This window comes from Berghia stephanieae, chromosome 2, assembly GCF_034508935.2.
Source record: "Berghia stephanieae isolate SIO BIC M18660-M18661 chromosome 2, UCSD_Bste_1.3, whole genome shotgun sequence".
In the NCBI taxonomy this organism is placed as follows: domain Eukaryota; kingdom Metazoa; phylum Mollusca; class Gastropoda; order Nudibranchia; family Aeolidiidae; genus Berghia; species Berghia stephanieae.
In genome coordinates this window covers 85,756,630-85,778,173 of record NC_088361.1, presented here as the reverse complement: position 1 = coordinate 85,778,173, position 21,544 = coordinate 85,756,630, and the positions used below count along the sequence as shown (strand labels likewise).

Below are 21,544 nucleotides of genomic sequence, written 5' to 3'. Positions count from 1 at the left end.
GAGCTAGAGGAAGACAAAAAATGACTTATCTAAATAACCTAAGAATGGCCAAATGTGACTTAAAAAGCAACACAGATTTCATGCGAACCGCAGAGGAGAGTGATTCGTGGAGACAGCTGACCGGCAACGTGCTCAAGAGCACAAGCCACGATGGATGATGATGATATTATTATATTAGGTGATATGACCTAAATGTATTGCAAGCGCCGTAAAACCCTTAAAATCAAACCAACAAAACTTTGGAATTATGCTGAAACGGTCAGGTATCAATCATATCCTAAGTATATTGTTTAAAAAAGTTTTAAAAGGGCAATATAAATTAGGAGGGGAACTAACCAAAAGTTTTTTTGTTGTTTTTTTTTTGTGTGCGGAAAAATATAAATACAGAGTTATCTCTCTTAATAAGGTGGTTGAAAATGGCCGCCCGTCAGCATAAAACCGTAACTTTTACCATTTGACTAGGTGAAAGGAGAAGAGGTTAAAAAAATAAACAACCCAAAACAAAATTCTTCTTACATTGCAAAAACCTCGAACTTTAAAATAATATTTCATATCTTTTTGGTCCTAAATTCACTTTTTTGGGGTTCAACCCATCCCGACATAATACCGTTTAGAGATGGTGAGGTCACACATTATGTTAGGAAATTATATTTTTTGTTAAAGTTTAAGACAAAACTCTCTCTCTCTCTCTCTCTCTCTCTCTCTCTCTCTCTCTCTTTCTCTCTCTCTCTCTCTCTCTGTGTGTGTGTGTGTGTGTGTCTGTGTGTGTGTGTCTCTCTATCTCTCTCCCTGGGTGGAGATCCTGACCTCCTATAGTGGGCAGGGAGGTACATGCTGTGTCTTCTATCCCCCCATACCCGTTTTCCAATTGTTTCCTGTCGTTGTCTTAGAATGAGATTACTTAGTTTTGTCCTGACCCTGGCCGGAGTTCCTTGGCTGGAAGGGAAACAGTTGAATGTATAGTTATAGTTTTGGGAGATGATATTTTTTCTTTGTAAATCATCTCTCTGTTATGCATTGTATTATGTTTAGTTTACATATTATATTACATATATGATTTGTAAACATGTGAGTGTATTCCTCTTAGTTGGGACCTGTGCTTGTGTCTGGATGAGACTTTTAGGTGATCTCAAACTAAGTACTTTGACGGTGTGCTCTTGGAATCTACATCTGTTCCCTATTTGAACCCGTTCCCCTTTGTCTCGCCTTTTCTTTTGTGCTTTAATTGTAATTCTAGAGCTTTTCACTATCCCATTTTCTTCCTTTTTACTGGCGCTGATATGACCTTGACGTGTTGCAAACGCCGTAAAACCCTTAATAATTAAAAACAATAAAAACATTTATCTCTCTCTCCCTCTCTCTCTCTCTCTCTCTCTCTCTCTCTCTCTCTCTCTCTCTCTACTCCTGGGTGGGGCTCTGACTTCCCATAGTGGGCAGGGAGGCACTTGCTTTCTTCTATCCCTCTATATCTGTTTTCCAACATGCATTCTGTTTTTGTCTTGTAATGAGATTACTTGGTTTTGTCCTGGCCCTGGCTGGATACCCTGGTTGGGAGGGAAACAGTCAAATGTATAGATAAAGTTTTGGGAGATGACATTTTTGTATTGTAAATCATCTCTCCGTTATGCACTGCATTATTTTTAATGTTTCATATTTATGATTTGTAAACATTTGAGTGTGTTCCTCTTGTGGGGACCTGTGCTTGAATCAGGATGAGACATTAAGGTGACCTCAAATTAATTACATGATGGTGTGCTCTTGGAATTTTCATATGTTTCCTATTTGAACCAGTTCCCCTGTGACATACATTTTTCTTGGGTGCTTTAATGATAATTCTAGAAATTTTGACTATCCCACTTTCTTCCCTTTTACTGGCACTTAAGTCCTGTGTTGCAAGCGCCGTAAAACCCTTAAAAACAAACAAAAAATCTCTCAACTCAATTAACACATTTGTTTCTAATCCAATATTAAAATTGAGTTTTAAGTATCAGCAGTTAGTTACATCCCGACATATTACCGTTTTGAGATGAATGACCACACATGTGACCCGCCGTCACAAAACAGTATTGCGTCGAGATGAATCAGACCCTGAAAAGTGGATTTTGAATTAGAATGATATGAATTACCGAGCTTTGGCTCTTTTGTAATATTCTATTTGTTACCATGGAGAAAAGAAATGACCCAACTTTTCATGGCAATGAATAAAAATTCCAGAAACCCTGGCCTCATGCGCCTCCTGGCGATGAGAGATTGAAGGTCAAAGCAAGGATGATACATTTACCTTTACAAAAGCGAAATGAACAATCTAGTATAAGTTATGTAACAAGTTTATTTAATAAGGGTATCACGTTAAAATGTCATAATACTAATATAATACACTATAATAATAATAATGCAACCGGCAAGCAATTGAAAAATAAATCAATATGAAAAAAATTGATGATAGAAAATTAATCAACCAACCAAACAAAAACAAAACAATCTTTTTTTTTGGAACGAGTTTGGTTGCCGAAACAAAATTGGGAATTAGGCAATCCGTTATTAAACGCAATACAAGTTCATTCATTGAACAGACTAGATATAATATTGTATGTGATATTTAAATAATGCTCTATTATCAAGGTTTTGCTTGCGAATAGCTGCAAACTGAACACTCTTGATACAGTCCCTATAAACTGCCTGAAAATAAACGAATAATTATTTTTTAGAGAAATTAATGTAAAAAAAAATTACCAATGTGTTGTGAATTTATGTTAATTTATGATTTTAGTATAGACGCCTTTTATCTAACGCAGCGCACCGAACAAACCCTTGCATCGTTTTTGAGCGGCTGACTTTCAAATCGTAATAAGTCCCATTTTCATAATTGGAAGAAAACCGCAGTTTTTATGTCATTTATTTAGTGACTTAAAGAGGAAAATACTTGTCTTGTGTGCCTCATAGAACAAAACCCCGAGTGTTTTGAAACTCCAAATTTTTTCTGGTGATTCTATGGAGTCCAAACGATGGCTTGAGATTGACTCATTTTCTATCAGGATGTGACTTAGGACGTTTTGAAAGTCAACTTCTCTTTTTTCCCTCGCGAAAACCCCCCAGCTCAAACCAAATTAACAAAAGAAGTCTACTCTATTAATATTAAAATCAATGTTTTGAGTTTATGGTACAGAAAATTTAAAGTTTAGAGCAATAATGTTGTATTATACACTGTATTATCAATTTTTTCCCTCATGGCATAAAAAATAATAAATGTCGTGCAATGGTTGCAAAAATATTAAATAATATGCTTATTTAGGTGAGGAATTAGTTTTAAAATGATCGACGGGTGGAGGGGGGGGGGGGGCAAAAATACCAGGACAACAGTGACGCACACGCACCCACACGGACACACAAAAATGGAATAGATTATCAGTTATATTAAAGCACCATGAACTTGGTGGAGGTGGTGGTTGGTATTTGAGATTTTGTCATGATTGTAAAAATTCAAAAATCATGGTGATTATGATGACGACGACAATGTTAATGAACATTATGCTGTTAGTAATATAATGGTGGTGATGGTGGTGGTGATGATGATGATGATGATGATGATGATGATGATGATGATGATGATGATGATGATGACGATGATGGTAAAAATGCTGCTAAAGGTGCTGCGCATAACACGATTGCAATCATTGTGATGATGTGCATGATGATAAATTGTGGGGCGTTGCTGTTGATGTTAATAATGATGGCGATGATATTGATGATGATGATGATGATGATGATGATGATGATGATGATGATGATGATGATGATGATGATTTTGATGGTGACATCGGCGAAGACGGTTGCAACGTTAGTTTAAAATGAAAGTAATTAAAGTTGAATGAAATAATCACGATACACACGCGCATCTCATGACATGTTAAATTATACCAAACATTTCTATAACGATATACAGTATTAAAAAAATATCCCCCAACCAAATGCAAGATTCATTTAAATTGAATATAATTGATTCCAAACACGCTTACACTTTACGCCCATTCCTTCACTCTACTCTACTCTCTCTCTCTCTCTCTCTCTCTCTCTCTCTCTCTCTCTCTCTCTCTCTTTCCCTCTCTCTTATGAATTGATGTATTATGTGATATACTCAATGAATTTATGTTTATAAAAATGCATCACGGACACATGCAAATACAATCCGTAATCGTAATCAAATATTTTAAATGTTTGTTTAGTCTACGGAGATCGGATTATCCACAATTAACTATGTATTTTCATTTCAAAAATTGTAGAAAAGACAAACAAACAAGCAAACACACATAAAGTGCTGACATTAACACCATCGGTGCATCTTTTCTGAAAATGAAAATAAAGTGTAACTTCATTGAAGTTAGATGACGTCACAGGAAGTCAATACGCTTGTCATTTTGCCTGAGAACAAACGAAGGAATACATACTATTAATATCACATGGAGGCATTCTTTGTGACATAACACACCATATAGAAATTGTCCGATAAGGTGAGCGCATTAAACAAAACAAAACAAAACTAGTGAATACAATAACACGTCACAAAAGAATCACCAATCTAATATGAATGGTCATGTGACATTTACGTGTAAGTGATACGGTTTACAGCGTTTATGGTGCGACAAGCATCTTATTTCAGAATTTTGAGAAGGTGGTTTGTGGTTATGATGAGACGTAGCGTGTATCGTTGTTTTTTACGGGACAAGAAATGAGTTGTGAAATGGAGGATGGGGGGGGGGGGGGGGGGGGGGGGGGGGGGGTGGTATAGTGCCTTTCGAGTATCTCAAAATGATACTCTTCTTGATCCAAAGAAGCGGAGACCCAAAAGATACATTATTCAAAACGTGCATCACATTGAAAGAAAAAAAAAAGGATGAGAGTTGGCTTGACAAACCTCAATTTGCCGGTCCATTATTTTAAGTATTCACTACAGAGTAGCGTGCACATACAACATAAACACAATATGAACAAAAAACAAAATTTCACCTAGCATCTTTAGACTTTAGATTATTCTAAAGCTTGTAAATGTGAAAATGGAAGGAGTTTGGATTAAAAAAACCCCAAACAATGGGTATTTCAGGTTCAATCCCCTCTTCAGCAATCCATTAAATAAACAAACAAACAAAAGCATAGAGAATCCGAAAATGTGCTATATAAATGCTATAAATCAAGTTTAAGTAATATGACGGTATTTCACCTTAGAAAATCATCACAACAAATCATTTTCGTTTTCTTTTACGTTAATTTGAATCCAACCTCAATTTGATTTGCATTTTTCATAGCTGAATAAGGATTTGAGAACGGAACTCATTTTTTTGTATAGGCCTATGAACTCTCTTATGTACATAATCATTTACCCTGGGATGTACAAAAATACCTTTATTTCAATTGGGCTTGAAAACGGTTTTTCTTTATTTTCTTTTTGAGCCCGAAACATTTAGTGTTTGGTATTTTGTTCTTTTCCTTGGCTGTTATATTCAGTTTTGCTCATTAGGTACTTTTAGTAGGGGAGAGTGAGTTTTTTTCTTTAAATTGAAAAAAAAAACAAAAACACCCAAAACCAACAACTTTATTTTCCTAATTCTGATCATTGTTGCATACTCTCACTTTTGTTCATTTAGTACAAGACCATAATAGTGGGTCACAAATCGGAAACAATTAAAGAAGCAATTTCAAATGACAGTCTCAGCAGTTCACCAATTCAAATTATGGCCGCCATATGGTGACGTGACCGTGTAAAATTCCATTTCTATCTATTTCCGTTAAAATTTGTTGTTAGGGAAAAACAAAACAAACCACAAATAATAATAATAATAATAATAATAATAATAATAATAATAATAATAATAATAATAATAATAATAATAATAATAATAATAATAATAATAATAATAGGAATGACGTTATGGAAAGGAAAAACAAATAAATAATCAAACGAACGATAGAGAACAAGAAATAAAGTTCTATATACTATTGTGATATTCATAATGTGTAAAAGACGATTTTTTCATGGTTTTCAGTATTGTGGCATTTGAAATAAATATAGGGGAACGAAGAAAAATTCAGTGTAATCAAATATAAACAGGTAAAGGATTGTTAAAGAAATTAGGATAGATCTCAAACGAAAAACTCATATTGTGTGCGAAGTAATGAACAAAAATGAATATATAACAGCTTCGAAAAAGAACAAAATATCAAATACGGAACGCTTCGCGCTCAAAATCCATCGTCAGTCGATGAAAACATTAATTCATTACTTAAAATCCCGATACACCACAGAGAAATAGTTGTTATTTGCAGGTCTGTGCCACTGTTTTTATAGATTTTTTATTGGCTGAAGGCGGAATTTGAACCTAAAACGTTCCGTGTTTGATATTTTGTTGTTTTCCGAAGCGATTATATTCAATTTTGGTCAATTCGATTCATACTGCGCAGCCCCTAGCAGCTTTGTATAATATTTTGTGTGCGATAGGTTTGATTTCATATTACGCTAAAATTACTGGCAGTCAAAAGGTGATCATAGCAATATTTAATATATTATTACAGCCAAATTCGAGTCTTTCAGCTTGTGAGCATTTATCACATAATTTAACACAGAGATGCATTGAGTTAATGTACACCACTGTGACTTTTAAAATCATCCGTCAACACAATTCTAAATAGTGCACAGAATCTGAAAGGCCGACTATATCGGCTGGCCTTAATGTATTCAAGAAGGCTATGAGGCTTTTTACCTATGAGTGAAAAAGTCAAAAAGTGACATATTTTTTAGAGACCAATTTACGACATGCTATCTTCCCTAATAATATAACTTTACCCAAGAATGAAAAGTCAGAGAGTGGCATATTTTTAACGGTTTATTTATAACATGCTATTTTTGATATTGCCGCATAACTTTACCGTAAGAATGAAAAGTAAGAAAGTGATATATAAACTGATTTATACCATACTATTTTTCCTTTTGTCACAATATCACTTTACCAAAGAATGAAAAGCTAGAAAGTGACATATTCTTAAAGTCTGATTTATGACATGATACTATTTGTCCTATTATCATAACGATTCATTTGACCACCATAAAACATAATATGTAAACGTGAATGAAGATATAATAATAATAAATTAATATTATACATAGTTACTTTGAATCACAGATCAGCAATGATGACGTCATACAGACATTAATAATGATAATAATAATAATAAACAAAACAAACACCGACAAGACAGAAAGAGATTCATTAATTCATATTTCTCCTTAAGTGATTTATGACACAATGCAAAACGTGCAATATTCGTGATTCATTTCCTAAATTAGATTAAAAACAAAAGATTAACAAAACAGATAAATTAACCCTTTAACGGTGACATTGATTTCCTTCAAATCACAATTCTTTCTCCTTATCGTGTATCTTGTTCTGGCTGACCGAACTGTTTTGACTATGAAAGCAGCTTCGAGCAAAGAAACAATGGAGCCAGCGCTCAGAAATAAAAGTCATGGCGGAATTGTTTGCTTATCAGAGAAAGCGGAGCTCGATGGAGAGCAGTGGCGACTCTTAGAAGAAAAAAAATGGCGAAGATGTGGGGTAAGAGGAAAAAAAAAAAAACTTCACTGGAAAAGTTGTATCTAATGTCTGCAGAGTAATTTTATCACGAGAACCTAAGGAATCGCGTTCTCTCTCTCTCTCTCTCTCTCTCTCTCTCTCTCTCTCTCTCTCTCTCTCTCTCTCTCTCCCCCCCCCCGCCCCCCCCAACATTTTCGCAAGGTGTCATAACGGAAGAATATGGAAAGCTATAACTATCAACGTTCATTCCATTTGTATTTTGTTTTATACTTCTTAGTCTAAACCGTTAATCAGAATGGGATGCTGATAGTGCATTCAAACTGAACCTTAACACTAACAGTATTATTTACAGTACAACTTTCAGGAGAATCTCAAAAGTACCAACACTCAGAATAGCATAACTAGAGAATGTAACACAATCATACATACTACCAGTATTATAGAATGACACACTCAAATCATTCATTTAAATCCAAGGTACGTCGAAAGCATTTCCAATTACTTTCTTTAAAAAAGTCTTTCTGTGTAAGTATGTCACGTGACCCACAACTGCAATATGGTATTTTATGCCAGGTTAGACCAGGGGCTGGAAAAGTGAATCGATTGAATATGAAATACTACGTGAACATATTTGAAGGTCTGAAAACCGTGCGCGATTATGGGTTTGATTTATTAATATTGTTGTACTGGACACTATTTTGTTTTGGTTTGAGAGTATCTATCTCCATTACAGCAGCCAGTGGGCACATAACAATTTGGGTTATCAAACCTGCAAATAAAAACACGTTGATTGAATACTTTACATCGGTATGCTCAGGTAAAGCTAGTTTGAATTCAATAATTTAAATGTATTTGTTGTTCGATCCCGCTAATTAATGATTATTTGATTTTAACTCATATTTGTGACCCGTCGCTCTAAAGCGGTATTATGTCGGCACGGTTAAGATTGTGACAATTGAATTTATGGTTAGGAATATGAGGACTGTGCAGATTTTTAAGGAACTAAAGATAATGTCATATCTCTCTTTGGGCTAAGATTATTAAGAGGAAAGAAAATAGATTCTTAAGATACTAAATAGAATGTTATATCTCTGTTTGGGCTAAAATTTATTGTTTTATTCAGAGGAAAGAAATTAGATTCTTAAAGAACTAAAAAGTAACATGAAATATATCTGTTTATGCAAACATTTATTGTTGTATTAAGAGGAAAGAAAATAGATTTTTTAGGAGCTATAATGTAAAATTGCATATCTCCCTTAGGGCTAAAATTTATTGTTTTATTATATTATTAAGGAGATAAATAGAATATCATATCTCTGCTTGGACTAAAGTCTATTGTTTTACTAAGAGGAAAGGAAATATATTCTTAAGGAGCTAAAAAGTTTATTGTCATATCTTTGATTAGTTTTTAATATAAATTCACTTTTCGCCACCCGACATAATACGGTATAGAGACGATGGATCACATTTAACTCACTGATAAATGGTGCATTGTTTGGAAAGTAAAGCAGTTGATTAGATTCAATGATTCGAGTGACATAACAAAAAGTACGAACAATCCATTGCAAAACCCATTTAAAAATGATATAGGCGAGGAAGAAATATCTAGAGAGTACCATCAGTGTGTTAAAAAAAAAAAAGAATATTAATGACTTTCCATCATTATGAGAGTGTTCATGAAATAGGTAATACACTCGAGCACTAGTTCCTCGAACACACGGTTTCCTGGAACACACGGTTTCTTGTAACACACAGTTTCCAGGAACACATGGTTTCTTGTAACACACGGTTTCCTGGAACACACGGTTTCTTGTAACACACGGTTTCCAGGAACCCACGGTTTCTTGTAACACACGGTTTCCTGGAATACCCAGTTTCCTCGAAATCATTCGAATGTCCCATCTGTTTTCTTTTTATTGTTTGTAATGCTTTAATTCGAACTACGGTTTTCTTGAACCTTTTGGCACGTCCCAAAGACGAGTTCGAGGAAATCGTAATCGGGTGTACATACAATGTTATGAGTATTTGTATAATTTACACATTGTGCTTGATGTGAAATGAAAAATACAAGCCAGTAGGTTTAATTTACTGGTTATTCTACAACCACCCTTGCGTTTAATCAATATTGGTATACTATCCACCTATTTTGGTGTTAAATCATAAATAATCTTTTCCGTTCTAGCCAGAAAACAACAAGAAGAAACCATTTTTTATTCTACATTTGACCCGCTGATTCAAAGTGGCATTATGCCGGGATAAGTAAGATACTGCAAATTTAACGTATAGAAACTAACACGAAATTTGGGATAAATTTCTATTCGTTTTGATGAAGTATGAATACAACGTCCTACATGCAAAATAGTTTTTTTTAAAAATAGTATTTTAAAACACTATTTAAATTCTAAAAAAACAAAAGTAAATTTAATTTATTTTACGGGGTCCCGATTCATCCCGACATAATACCATATTGGGAATGTGAGCCACAAATATTGACAGGTTAAGATGGCTTTTGATTTTTTAAAAATTCAAACCTGAGACTTTTTTTCAGAAGCTAAAAGAGATCTCGGGTTAAAGCTTTTTGACAAGTTGGATTCCATCTTAATCTATTCATATAAAACGAAATAGGATTCAATAGTCTGATGTCACGTCCGCCCAGCAACCAGCAGCTTGGTTCTAAACAAAGAAAATCGGTACTTTTTATTCTTCATGCTGGCTAGAACTTTTTCGCATGTCATGTGATCAGACTGTATAAAAGTCAAAACATGACCAGATTTATAATGTTTTTCTCCTCTGGATACACTATTATGCTCTTCGGAGAAAGTATTTCATAAGGGCGTCCGTCATTGTTTCGATAGTTTAGAACCAATTACTAAGTTACTATGCGTTATTACGAGGGAAGTGACGTTACGACTGTTGAACACTATTTCTTACAAAAAGGAATAGACGTATTTTGTCATAGTTCGGTACCTAGACGATACAAAATTTCGTGACCAGGGCATAGCATTAGTTAACTTATAGTCTGACATCAGGAATATTATATTGACGTCATCTTTAGGTTAGTTTAGGCGTAGCCATCGTCAACTTATAGCCTGACACTGACCAAAAAATGACGTCAAAATGCCTGTCTTTGGCCACAAAAGAAAACAAATCGTGAGTTGTATTCAATAGTTCAACCAATGAAATACCTTGTTTCCTTGACAACTCACTATGCCAATATGCCAGTCTTTTTGGGTTTCATTGTCAGGCTATAACTTAACGATGGCTACCGCTGACACTGAAGCCCAAAAAGACTTTCATTTTGACGTCATTATTTTTTTTTTCACCTCCCGGTGAGTTGTCGTTAGTAGTGCTCATGGAAATAAGTGATCCCATTGGTTGAATTTGAACTATTGAATACAACTCACGATTTGTTTTCTTTTGTGGCCAAAGACTGGCATTTTGACGTCATTTTTTGGTCAGTGTCAGGCTGTAAGTTAACGATGCTTATTTTTTTTGGTCATTGTCAGGCTATAAGTTTACAAATGCTACAGCCAGAGTCTGTATTGGCCACTTGTTATCATGAATGGAAAGAGACAATTCAAGTTAATTAACGGAATTTTTTCAAAACTGCAGTAACATTTAGCAACTCAACCAATCCAACGTTTCGGTCACGTGATCTGCTATTATAACATTATGGGATATGAGCGGCGTTGATCCACGTTAATAAAAGTGTATTAAATCGATTTTAATGAGACCATTAAAATGTCCCTGTCACTTTAAACATTGTCAGAGAAGGGAGGTAAACACACTGCGAGGGCTATCTAACTGTAAGCGTATATGCCATAAGAATTAATATAACTCACATCCTTGTCAAATGGTTCGTTGTATACAAAAGCGATAATATAGATACATCATCGTACGTCGTATTCGTTTATTTTTTGTAACACACCGCCTCAAATCGGTATTCTGTGGGGATGATGAAACTTGTGCTGGAAAGTGAATTTAATCCTGAACTTTTCTGCAAATTTCACATTTTTGTTCTTTGTACTTTTAGGAAAGTATCATTTACATCGAGTTTTTGTTCTTTGTACTGTTAAGAACGTATCATTTACATCACATTTGTGTTCTTTGTACTTTTCAGAATTTATCATTTATATTATCTTTTTGTTCTTTGTACTATTAAGAATTTATCACTTACATCAAATTTTTGTTCTTTGTAATTTTAAGAAGTTATCATTTACAATCCATTTTTGTTCTTTGCAATTATAAGAATTTATCATAGACAGCACATTTTCGATCATTGCACTTTTAAGAATTTATCAAAGACAGGATATTTTTGTTCTTTGTACTTTAAAGAATTTATCATAGACAACACGCTTCTTTTTGAGTTTTGCTTGGTACTGTTAAGAATTTAGCAAAGACATCATATTAATATTCTTTGCAATTTAAATAATTTATCAGGGATTATATCACACTTTTGTTATTTGCAATTTTAAGAATTTACACTCTACATTCGCAATAAAAAAATTCTGCTAAATCTCATATTTTAGACTATAAATTCAATTTCCAGCATTAAAATGAGCCGACATGATGCCTCTTAGAGGCAATGGGTTACATTTTACGACGGGTATAAAATTGAAGTTGGAGAAAGAGATCTATCATCGACACACAATATGGGAGGCGCCATCAGAAAATGGTCCACAGGTAGCATTTTATGGAAAATATGTTACAAATACGATGTCAAAGAGTAGAAAATATTGTATTTATGTTTTTATTCTTCTTTTTTTTTTTGCTGGCTGAAGATGGGGCTTGAGCCCGAAACGTTCCGGTTTGGTATTTTGTTCTATTTTGAAGTTGTAGTTTCATTTTTGTTGATTACTTTTTACAGTTCACAGCTTCTTGAAGCTTGGTATCACTTTGACTCTACATTTTGCCAATTATTTCTATAAAAATGTTTAAATTGACAGAGTTATCATAACTGTTATGACAAACATATTATGTACTCAATCTGTAGAAAAGTGGCTTTGAGTAAAAACGGCTACAAAGTATATCAAACGTCACTTATCTAAATGTTTAAAAATATACTCTTGGAAATTTTAAAAAATTCAAATGTGTAAAATGCAAAATTTACATAATTTTGTGAAAGTATGCAGAAATGAACTTAGATCTAGATATATCATATTCTTGGAAAATCACAATTTTTATCTGAAAGTCCTAATTCTTTTTTTTTTATTAAAAAAATTCTACCTCTCCCTATAAATAGTAACGTGTTATGATATCAAGTTTACACAGATTATCAAGCTTTAAGTTTAACTAAGATAAGATTTTTAAAATAAAGAAAAGAATGTAGGAATAGATTGAGGGGTAGAATAAAAGATTTCTTACACTCTTGCGTTTTGGAATTCGAACTGTGTTCCAAACCATGTTCGGAATTCCACAAAGCAAGAGTGTAAGAATCGAATATTAATAACCATATTAACCTTTAAAAGTACCTCTAGCGACGTGTGGGCCATTATCCACGAGCGTCTCACATAATATCATTTGAATCATCGGTTCCATTATTAATCACAATATCTACGATAACATTCAAAGTTGACTACTATGAACAAAGAAACAAGTGAAATACATTTCTACTAATTATACTACAGTGTTCAAGACGGTAGTTTGAAGAAAAAAATGTCAAAGAGATGGTGAAATTGATGGAAGTATCGCTTGGTTGGTAATTTCAGTAAAAGAAAATAGTATAGCTTTTGTCCTTTTGATAAACCGAACATAATTTTTAAAAGTAACAATTTCAAATGTTTTCACATACATAAAATAAATATAATTCTCTTCATTCATCCCCAGGGAGATATTGTCTTTAGGGTACATTCAAAGGAAATAATGGGATAACTCAGGCGTCAGCCGCAGTGCAGCACCGCAAAGTGAGCTAGTGCGAAGTGACTTCTGCGGCCCATGGCCTCACCAAACACCATGGAATCAAATCCCGTGCCTTCTTGGTAACAGTCGCTGCTGAGCAATGCTTCCCCATTATGTTATTACGATTCTGAAACCGTTTCACAATGCTTAATTTTAGAATAATTTTTCAAATAAATAGAGACCTAAGTGTAAAAATTACATGGCTTTGCTATTTTCGATCATGTAACGGTGAACGAAAACAAAGATCTGAAAAAAGTGTGTATGAAACAGTCCAGACAAAACATAGTGAGAAAAATACATGAAAAAAACAACAACAAAAACCATCCCACCCAAAAAAACCAGCCTACCTCGACTTGGGGGGGGGGGGGGGGGGGGCGGGGACGAGAACGTGTGTTTTGTAAAAATGTGACCCATGGCATCAAAACGGCACTACGTTGAGATGATGTCGATAGTCAAAATTGAATTTATAGCCCAAAATATCAGACTTAGGTCGAGTTTATGTTTTATTGATGAGAATGATTACAGCATTTTAGAACACTAAAAAAAAAACCCCACAAAATTTAATTTCTAACAATCAGTTTTGACTTTAATTTGACTTTTTTGTCTTTAAAGAATCTCTATCATTACGACATAATACCGTTTTGAAACGTTGGATCACAAATAACATATACACCACTCGTATTACTACATCGTAATCATTGTATTCAAAATCATAACGCTTAACAGGGAAGAAATTAGAACTACTTTCTCTGATTTCATACTAAGTATTAATAATGCTATTAAGAGTCACTAGGAGACCTTAGAAGAAAAAAAAAATCTATAAAAAGAATTACAATTACCATTAACCAGTTAACTCCTGTAGTCTGGAAAAACACGTATTTAAAAATTTGGCCAGAAAACTCGTCCTTCAAATATCGATTGATTTAAATGACCCTCATCTTGGAAAAAAAAAACCCCTCAAATCCGAAACTTGGCAAAGTTCCAAGTTTGAGAGGGTTTTTTTCATCCAAGATGAGGATCATTTAAATCGATCGATATTTAAATGACGAGTTTTCTGGCCAAATTTTTAAATACGTGTTTTTTACCAGAGTCAGGTAGTTCCCTTATGAAACGCTCACATTGACCAAGGATATGTTATATTTCATGATTGAATGAGCCTCAATAAATTGTATAATGCTGTGAATATTTTCATAGAAAGGCACCTCTCAGGAGAAAAAAAATGATAATAACATTATGGATATACGCTCGACATGATACATATTATTTGATAAGGACAAAATGACAATACATGACATAGTATTTAAATCACCCTGCCAAACACAAGAAATGCAGTTGTTATGATAAGGTATTAGGATAAAACGAACATAAATTAAATGTATGACATCAAAATGAGATATTAAAAAAATCGTCAATCACAATATGTTTATGATTTTTTATTTGTTTGAAATAGTAGTAACTAGATAAATCTAGGACATGATAACGGTAAAGTCGCTCAATCACAAGATGTTTATATTTTTCCTTTGTTTGAAATGGCAAATTAATGAGTCTAGTACAAGGTAACGGTATTTCTCGGAAACGGGAAGGAATGACTATCACCAGTCACATGATATAAATCTGTGTGTATCTGAGGAAAAGGGCCAATCGTTGCAAACATTCGTGTGAGTTTTTTGTTGTTGTGTTTACTTTCTCTGATTAAAAAAACAAACAAACGAAGAAAAAGAAACTATTATTGTTGCCTGGGATTGGTGCTTTTAAAGTTTATTTTAAAATCTTAATTGAACAACTTAGAAATTATCCAGAGTTTAGGTGTTAGGCGATGTGCACTAATATGCAGGTCTGATAATTCAATTCCTTATGTTGTTATGGAAAACTAAAAAAAAAAAAAACTGACGCAAAATATTGTCCATTACAACAATGTTTGTCCATTACAACAATGTTAAACTAGGCCCAAAAGTGAATTCGGATGTCAGACCTGCATATGTGTACATATCGGTGTTAAGGAATTGCCACACATAATCAACATGTAAATAAAGAGTCATAATTTTGAATTTGATATTATTTTACCGTCTATTCCTGAAAATTAGAATGCTGCCAATTTTGGTTCTTTTCTTCAGACATCAAACACTAAATATGTTGTATGGTTTTGTGATTTTCTGCTGTACTCTAAAAATAAAACAAATTTGAAAAATTTATTTTAGCCTCGAACGTTTACTTTAAATATTGATGAATTGAAATAACACCTAACTTGTCAAAACGGTCAAAAAGTTTCAAACTAGAGCCTTCTTAAATGAGGAAGAGGAGGAGGAGGGGGAGGAGGAGGGGGGGGGAGACTAAAAACGACAAATTTTGTAAAAATTTAACCAACATCTGTTTTGGTTGTTAAAGTAATATGTTTTTTTTATCTTCATAGAAATGGGAGAGAAACGTTTAATTCTAACTTTTAGCTCTAAAAATTGTTATTCTTAACCTTAAAGTGAGCTAAAATTATATCTAAAAATTGTCAAATAGTCTCAAACAAGAAGCCGATTTATGTCATTATTCGATCAATACCTGGTGTAAACGTTTTCTTTTTTTTGTATTTTTTTTTTGGCCAAGATTTTTATTTTTAAAAAGTGTTGTTTTTTTTCTCCTTTGTACAACAGCTTTGTCTTCGATCGATGGATGAATTAATAAATAAATGGGTCTGTACAGATCGTCCGTCTCTTCATGATGTCAACGACGAGGCAGCACCATGGACGATAACGCTCGTTCGATGATGACGACACAGCGATCACATGAGCTCAAACTGGAGTTTGTCAATGGTAATATTATCATTGTTATTATTATAATAAGGAAATGAACATGGATGGAAGCGTCGAGGTCACTCATTGGTGTCAAAGAACGGTGTCGAATAAGGTCATACCTTTGGAAATGTTTTCATCCTGAAATCAGACAGAAATAAAAATATGAAATAAATTGTGACACATATGACCGTAGCCATAGTTAACTTATAGCCTGATTCTGACCAAAAAATGACGTCAAAAGACAAGTCTTTGGTCACATAAGAAAACAAAACGTGAGTTGTATTCAGTAGTTCAACCAATAGAATCACTTGTTTCCTTGAGATTTACTAACAACTCACTAGACGCTGCACAAAACTAAAAATTGACGTCAAACTATAAGTCCTAGAGGGTTCTAGTGTCAGGCTATAAGTTAACGATAGCTACGATATGACTCAGATTAAAGATTAATTCTACATTGCTGTACTCAGGAAAAACTGTATTAAAATTTTTGGCCAGAAAACTCGCCCCTGAAATATCGATCGACTTAACTGATCCTCATCTTGACCTCATGCAATGTCTCATGCTTGAGAGTTTTTGCCAAGATGAGGGTTATTTAAATCGATCAATATTTCAAGGACAAGTGTTCGGGCCAAATCTTTAAAAAGATACATGTTTTTTCCAGAGACAGTACGGTAGTTCACTCGATTTGCGATTTTGTAGTCTTGTGGTATGACCATTGTCCTTTGACCGGTATGTCCCAGGTTCAAGTCCAGCTGCAAGCGTCGCAAAAATTAGTCTTTGTAAAAAGCTCTTTACTCAAATTATCCTATTGTACTCAGTTGTATAAAATGAGTACCAGGCCGATAAACAGCAATGACTTTGTCGGCAAAATTGTAACAACAGCTAACAGGTGTCATGTCTCATCCTATATGTTAAGTGTTGTTGTTGGCTCGGGACCCCTTGTAAAACGCTTTGATCAGTGGATATTGCCCTTTATATATATATATATATATATATATATATATATATATATTATATATATATATATATATATACATATATATATATATATATATATATATATATATATATTAAGTATGGACACTCACATTTTTCTGTCAATACAATCGAGCACTCTCGTACCTACAAGTACCCACCAACACTCACACACACACGCACACACACACACACACACACACACACACACACTCATATATATATATATATATATATATATATATATATCTATTATGTATATATATATATATATATATATATATATATATATATATATATATATATATATATATAACCATATTAACAATGTCAGGGACGTCCATGTATTCTACGTACCGCTCTACAAGTATCCATAAACTCTTCTACTGAGATCACCCCGTCTCTGTTGGCGTCCATTTTCTAAAAAAAGAGAAAAAAGAAACATAGAATACAATGATGAATAATTGTATAAAATACAAGAAAAACAAACAGCAAAAAAGAAACCAAAGCAAAAAAAAAACAACAAAAAAAAAAAACAAAAAAAAAAACAACAACAACAAAAACCCCGTCAACTTAATAAAAATAACGACAAGAACAACAAAATATAAATTGAAAAAACAAAAAACGAAATCACAATTAAATACCACACGATACGCTAGAAACGGTGAATTTTACTTTAACTCGTACCATAAATTCTCAAATGCTATGTTTACCGACTTGACCTTGAAAACCCACATACGATAGGAACCTCTAAATATTATAGTCTGATTGGTGTAATTTAGTGAGAACTAATCATAAAACTGGCTGGCTAAAAACAATCACAAAGAACTGAATGACGTCAAATTCGTTCCTTTCCTTCAATTGGTGGTCGTCGTCTTGTATTTTGACGTTAGTTGTTTGGTCAATTCCGACTATAACCGTAGCCATCGTTAAGTTATAGCCTGAAACTGAAACCCAAAAAGACTGGCATTTTGACGTCATTATATGATATTTGCACCGCCTAGTGATTTGTCGTTAGTATTGTTCATGTGAAAATGGAAAGGCTACGTAAGGGAACGTTTTGTTCCCATACGAAGCCTTTCCATTTTCACTCTTTCGTTAGTATTTTACGATCATCGGCTTCAGGCAGCCCTTACCGTTTTCTATTGTTCATGTTTACTGCTAAATAAAAAAAAAGGTAACTCAAATATCGTCCTACATGTTAAGTGTTACTTTGGTTTTGGGACCCCTCGTAAAGCGCCTTGACCACGCAGAGTGGACTTTGCCCCTTATAAATCTAATGTTTTACATGTGTCTTTTATATTAGTAAAGTTTGTGCGGCTATGTGGCCTTGTGCTATGACACTCTCTTACGGATCGGAAGGTCCTGGGTTCAAGCCCCTTGGAAAAGGCTCTCTACTCACATTCTCTCACCCTACTCAGATGTAAAATGAGTACCTGGCCGTTAACAGCGCTGTCTCTGTCCGCAAAATTGAAATATCGCCTAACATGCGTCATGTCCCATCATACATGTTAAATGTTGCTGTTGGCCAGGGACCCCTTATAAAACTCTTTGAGTACGTTTCGTGGGTATTGCGCTCTATACAATCTCCATTATAAAACGCTTTGAGCTCGTTAACTCTCTCCTTACCGGCCAGTTTCAGAATTTTCCCTAAAACTTCACATCCACCCAACACAAAAATATATTTTTCTTACTCCAACAGACGATTAACAAGTATATTCTATGCATAATATTGTTCAGCAAAATGAGCTCTACAATACATTGTCAAGTTATTATGGCTATATTAAACACATTTTCCTCAAAGTTTATTAGAAACAAGAATAATCAGATGAGAAAGTTGTTGGTTGCATCCTAACGAATGTGACGATTTTCCTGTAGTTGGTAAGGAGAGGTTTAAGTGGATATTGCGCTATACAAATGCTTGAATTTACTGAAGCACAGACCTTGAAGACCCGTTCTACATGCTCCCTAGCAGTGCTCTCATCGATACAAGGCTCCGTGTATCTCCCCATCATCTCATATATAGCAGTGACAATATCTAACATCTCATCTTTGGTGATAATTCCATCCCCGTTGACATCATAGAGGCTGAACGCCCATTGAAGACGCTCTTGGAATGTGCCTCTTGATAACACCGACAGCCCCATCACAAACTCCTGGAATAAGGCAAATTATTGGGACAAAGTGCAAAGAGGGTGGTCAGTACAACGTCATATTTGATGACTTATCACTTATGCATTTATCATTCACATAACTATCATAACTATTCTTTATTCATTCACTTTTATCATTATTAACAGTATAAAATTCCGCTTTCCTCCTCTTCCTCTTCCTTCTCCGTCTATTCTTCTTCTTCTTCTTCTTCTTCTTCTTCTTCTTCTTCTTCTTCTTCTTCTTTTTCTTCTTCTTCTTCTTCTTCTTCTTCTTCTTCTTCTTCTTCTTCTTCTTCTTCTTCTTCTTCTTCTTCTTCTTCTTCTTCTTCTTCTTCTTCTTCTTCCTCTTCTTTTTCTTTCTCTTTCTTATTCTTCCACTTCCAGCGCTTCTATACCTATCACTCCCACCTCCCCGATCACCACCACCACCACCGCCACTACTACTACAATTCTACTACTACTACTACTACTACTACTACTACTACTACTACTACTACTACTACTACTACTACTACTACTACTACTACTACTACTACTACTACTACTACTTCAACTACTACTACTACTTCAACTACTACTACTACTTCAACTACTACTACTACTACTACCACAACTGATTAAGATCACCTCCACTATAATTGAGAATGGGGAGTGATTTAATGTTTAAATTATTCCCCACCCCCCACTTTCTCAGTTTTGATATCTCAACAATAATCATAAAGAGGGAGGGGGTATGAGGTTTTACCGAGGGATGGACTCTGGAATAATGTTCCCCACTGCTGTCGATATGTCAATCAATATTCGCTTAATTGCTTACTCATCACCATGGCACTTCGCTATGATCTTCGCGAATTCAAAGTGAGGCAGGTTCCCGTCACACCCATCGTGTAATGTGAGATAAAGAACTGAACAAGTGTATATGAAAGGTGCCAGACAAAGCAAGAAGGAAAAATACAAGAAAAAAAAAAACATCCCAAAAAAATCAGTCGACCTTGTCGACATTGTGTAATGTGACCTTGAGCGTATAACAATATCCAAAAAAGCCGCTGTTTTGAAGGCGATCCAATGTTGTTTTTTTTTATCGTTCATAAGACCGTTTTCTTGTTTAGAATGATAAAGGAGAAGCGGAAATTTAAAACAGAAAGATAAATGAATAATAATCCATTGATTCGTTCCCAAAGGAAAATCATACTTCTAACCAAGGCAAGACTAGAATAGCTTGGCATTAGCCGCAGGGCAGGGCTGCAAATTGAGATTTAGAGTTTTGGGTTGTGGATAGCTCATACGGTGAAGTCACGATCTCTCCGGCCAGGTGCAGTTGTCGTACCAGTGAGGTCGCGGTTCGAGCCCCCATCGCCGTTGCGAAGTTTTTATTCTCTGTTGTCTTCTGGTACTTTCCTACTCACTTCAATTCTTGTTATTAAAAAAATAATAATAACTTTATGAATCATTTACCTCAAAACTGATCGATCCATTATGATCATGATCAAAAGTATTGAACACATAGTGGGCGTAAGCAGTTGCATCTGAAAAAAAAGAGAGGAAAAAATAGACGTGAAAAACACTAAACATTAATATTATAATATTTTAAAATTTGAAGAATATAGAACACGTGACAAATAGGTGCAAAACGATTTAAAATGGCGCTAAAAAATGTCCCCGGAAAGATGAAAATGAAACTTAGTACGAAAGTCAAAACGTATAGTAAAACAAAGGGAATAAAATGACTCTAATGAAAGATACAAAACAAAGTAAACGATGTTTTGGCCTATCTCTCTCTCTCTCTCTCTCTCTCTCTCTCTCTCTCTCTCTCTCTCTCTCTGTGTGTGTGAGTGTGTGTGTGTGTGTGTGTTTGTGTGCAAGGGAAGGAGAGAGAGAGAGAGAGAGAGAGAGAGAGAGAGAGAGAGAGAGAGAGAGAGAGAGAGAGGCAGACAGGCACATACATATTTACCTCTAATGTTTTAACTATAATGCCAATGTAACATAACATATTTCCTTTTCTTGTTTACCAAAGGCCGAAACGTCGTTTTACTTGTTTTGTATCTTTTCTAAGAGCCATTTTTACCCCCTTTATTTTACTATACATTTTCTTGACTCATTTCGGCACCTCTAGATTTTGAAAGTCACCTTCTTACATCATATAGTCTTTTAC

The 21,544-nt window shown here is 34.4% G+C and overlaps 1 protein-coding gene across 10 annotated transcripts in view; it reads right to left on the bottom strand.

The window, feature by feature from the left end:
• Window positions 1-16,043: 16,043 nt before the first annotated feature.
• The window catches only part of LOC144965713 (Kv channel-interacting protein 4-like), a 614,382-nt gene continuing 608,881 nt past the window's right edge, over window positions 16,044-21,544 (bottom strand). For all 10 annotated transcript variants that reach the window (XM_078901324.1, XM_078901331.1, XM_078901322.1 and 7 more), the window contains 4 exons: window positions 20,848-20,918; window positions 19,183-19,395; window positions 17,597-17,659; window positions 16,044-16,402 (listed from right to left, as the gene is read on the bottom strand). In XM_078901324.1, the coding sequence (XP_078757450.1) occupies window positions 16,355-16,402; window positions 17,597-17,659; window positions 19,183-19,395; window positions 20,848-20,918 (395 nt within the window). In that variant the 3' untranslated portion in view covers window positions 16,044-16,354. The remainder of the gene's footprint in view (window positions 16,403-17,596; window positions 17,660-19,182; window positions 19,396-20,847; window positions 20,919-21,544) is intronic.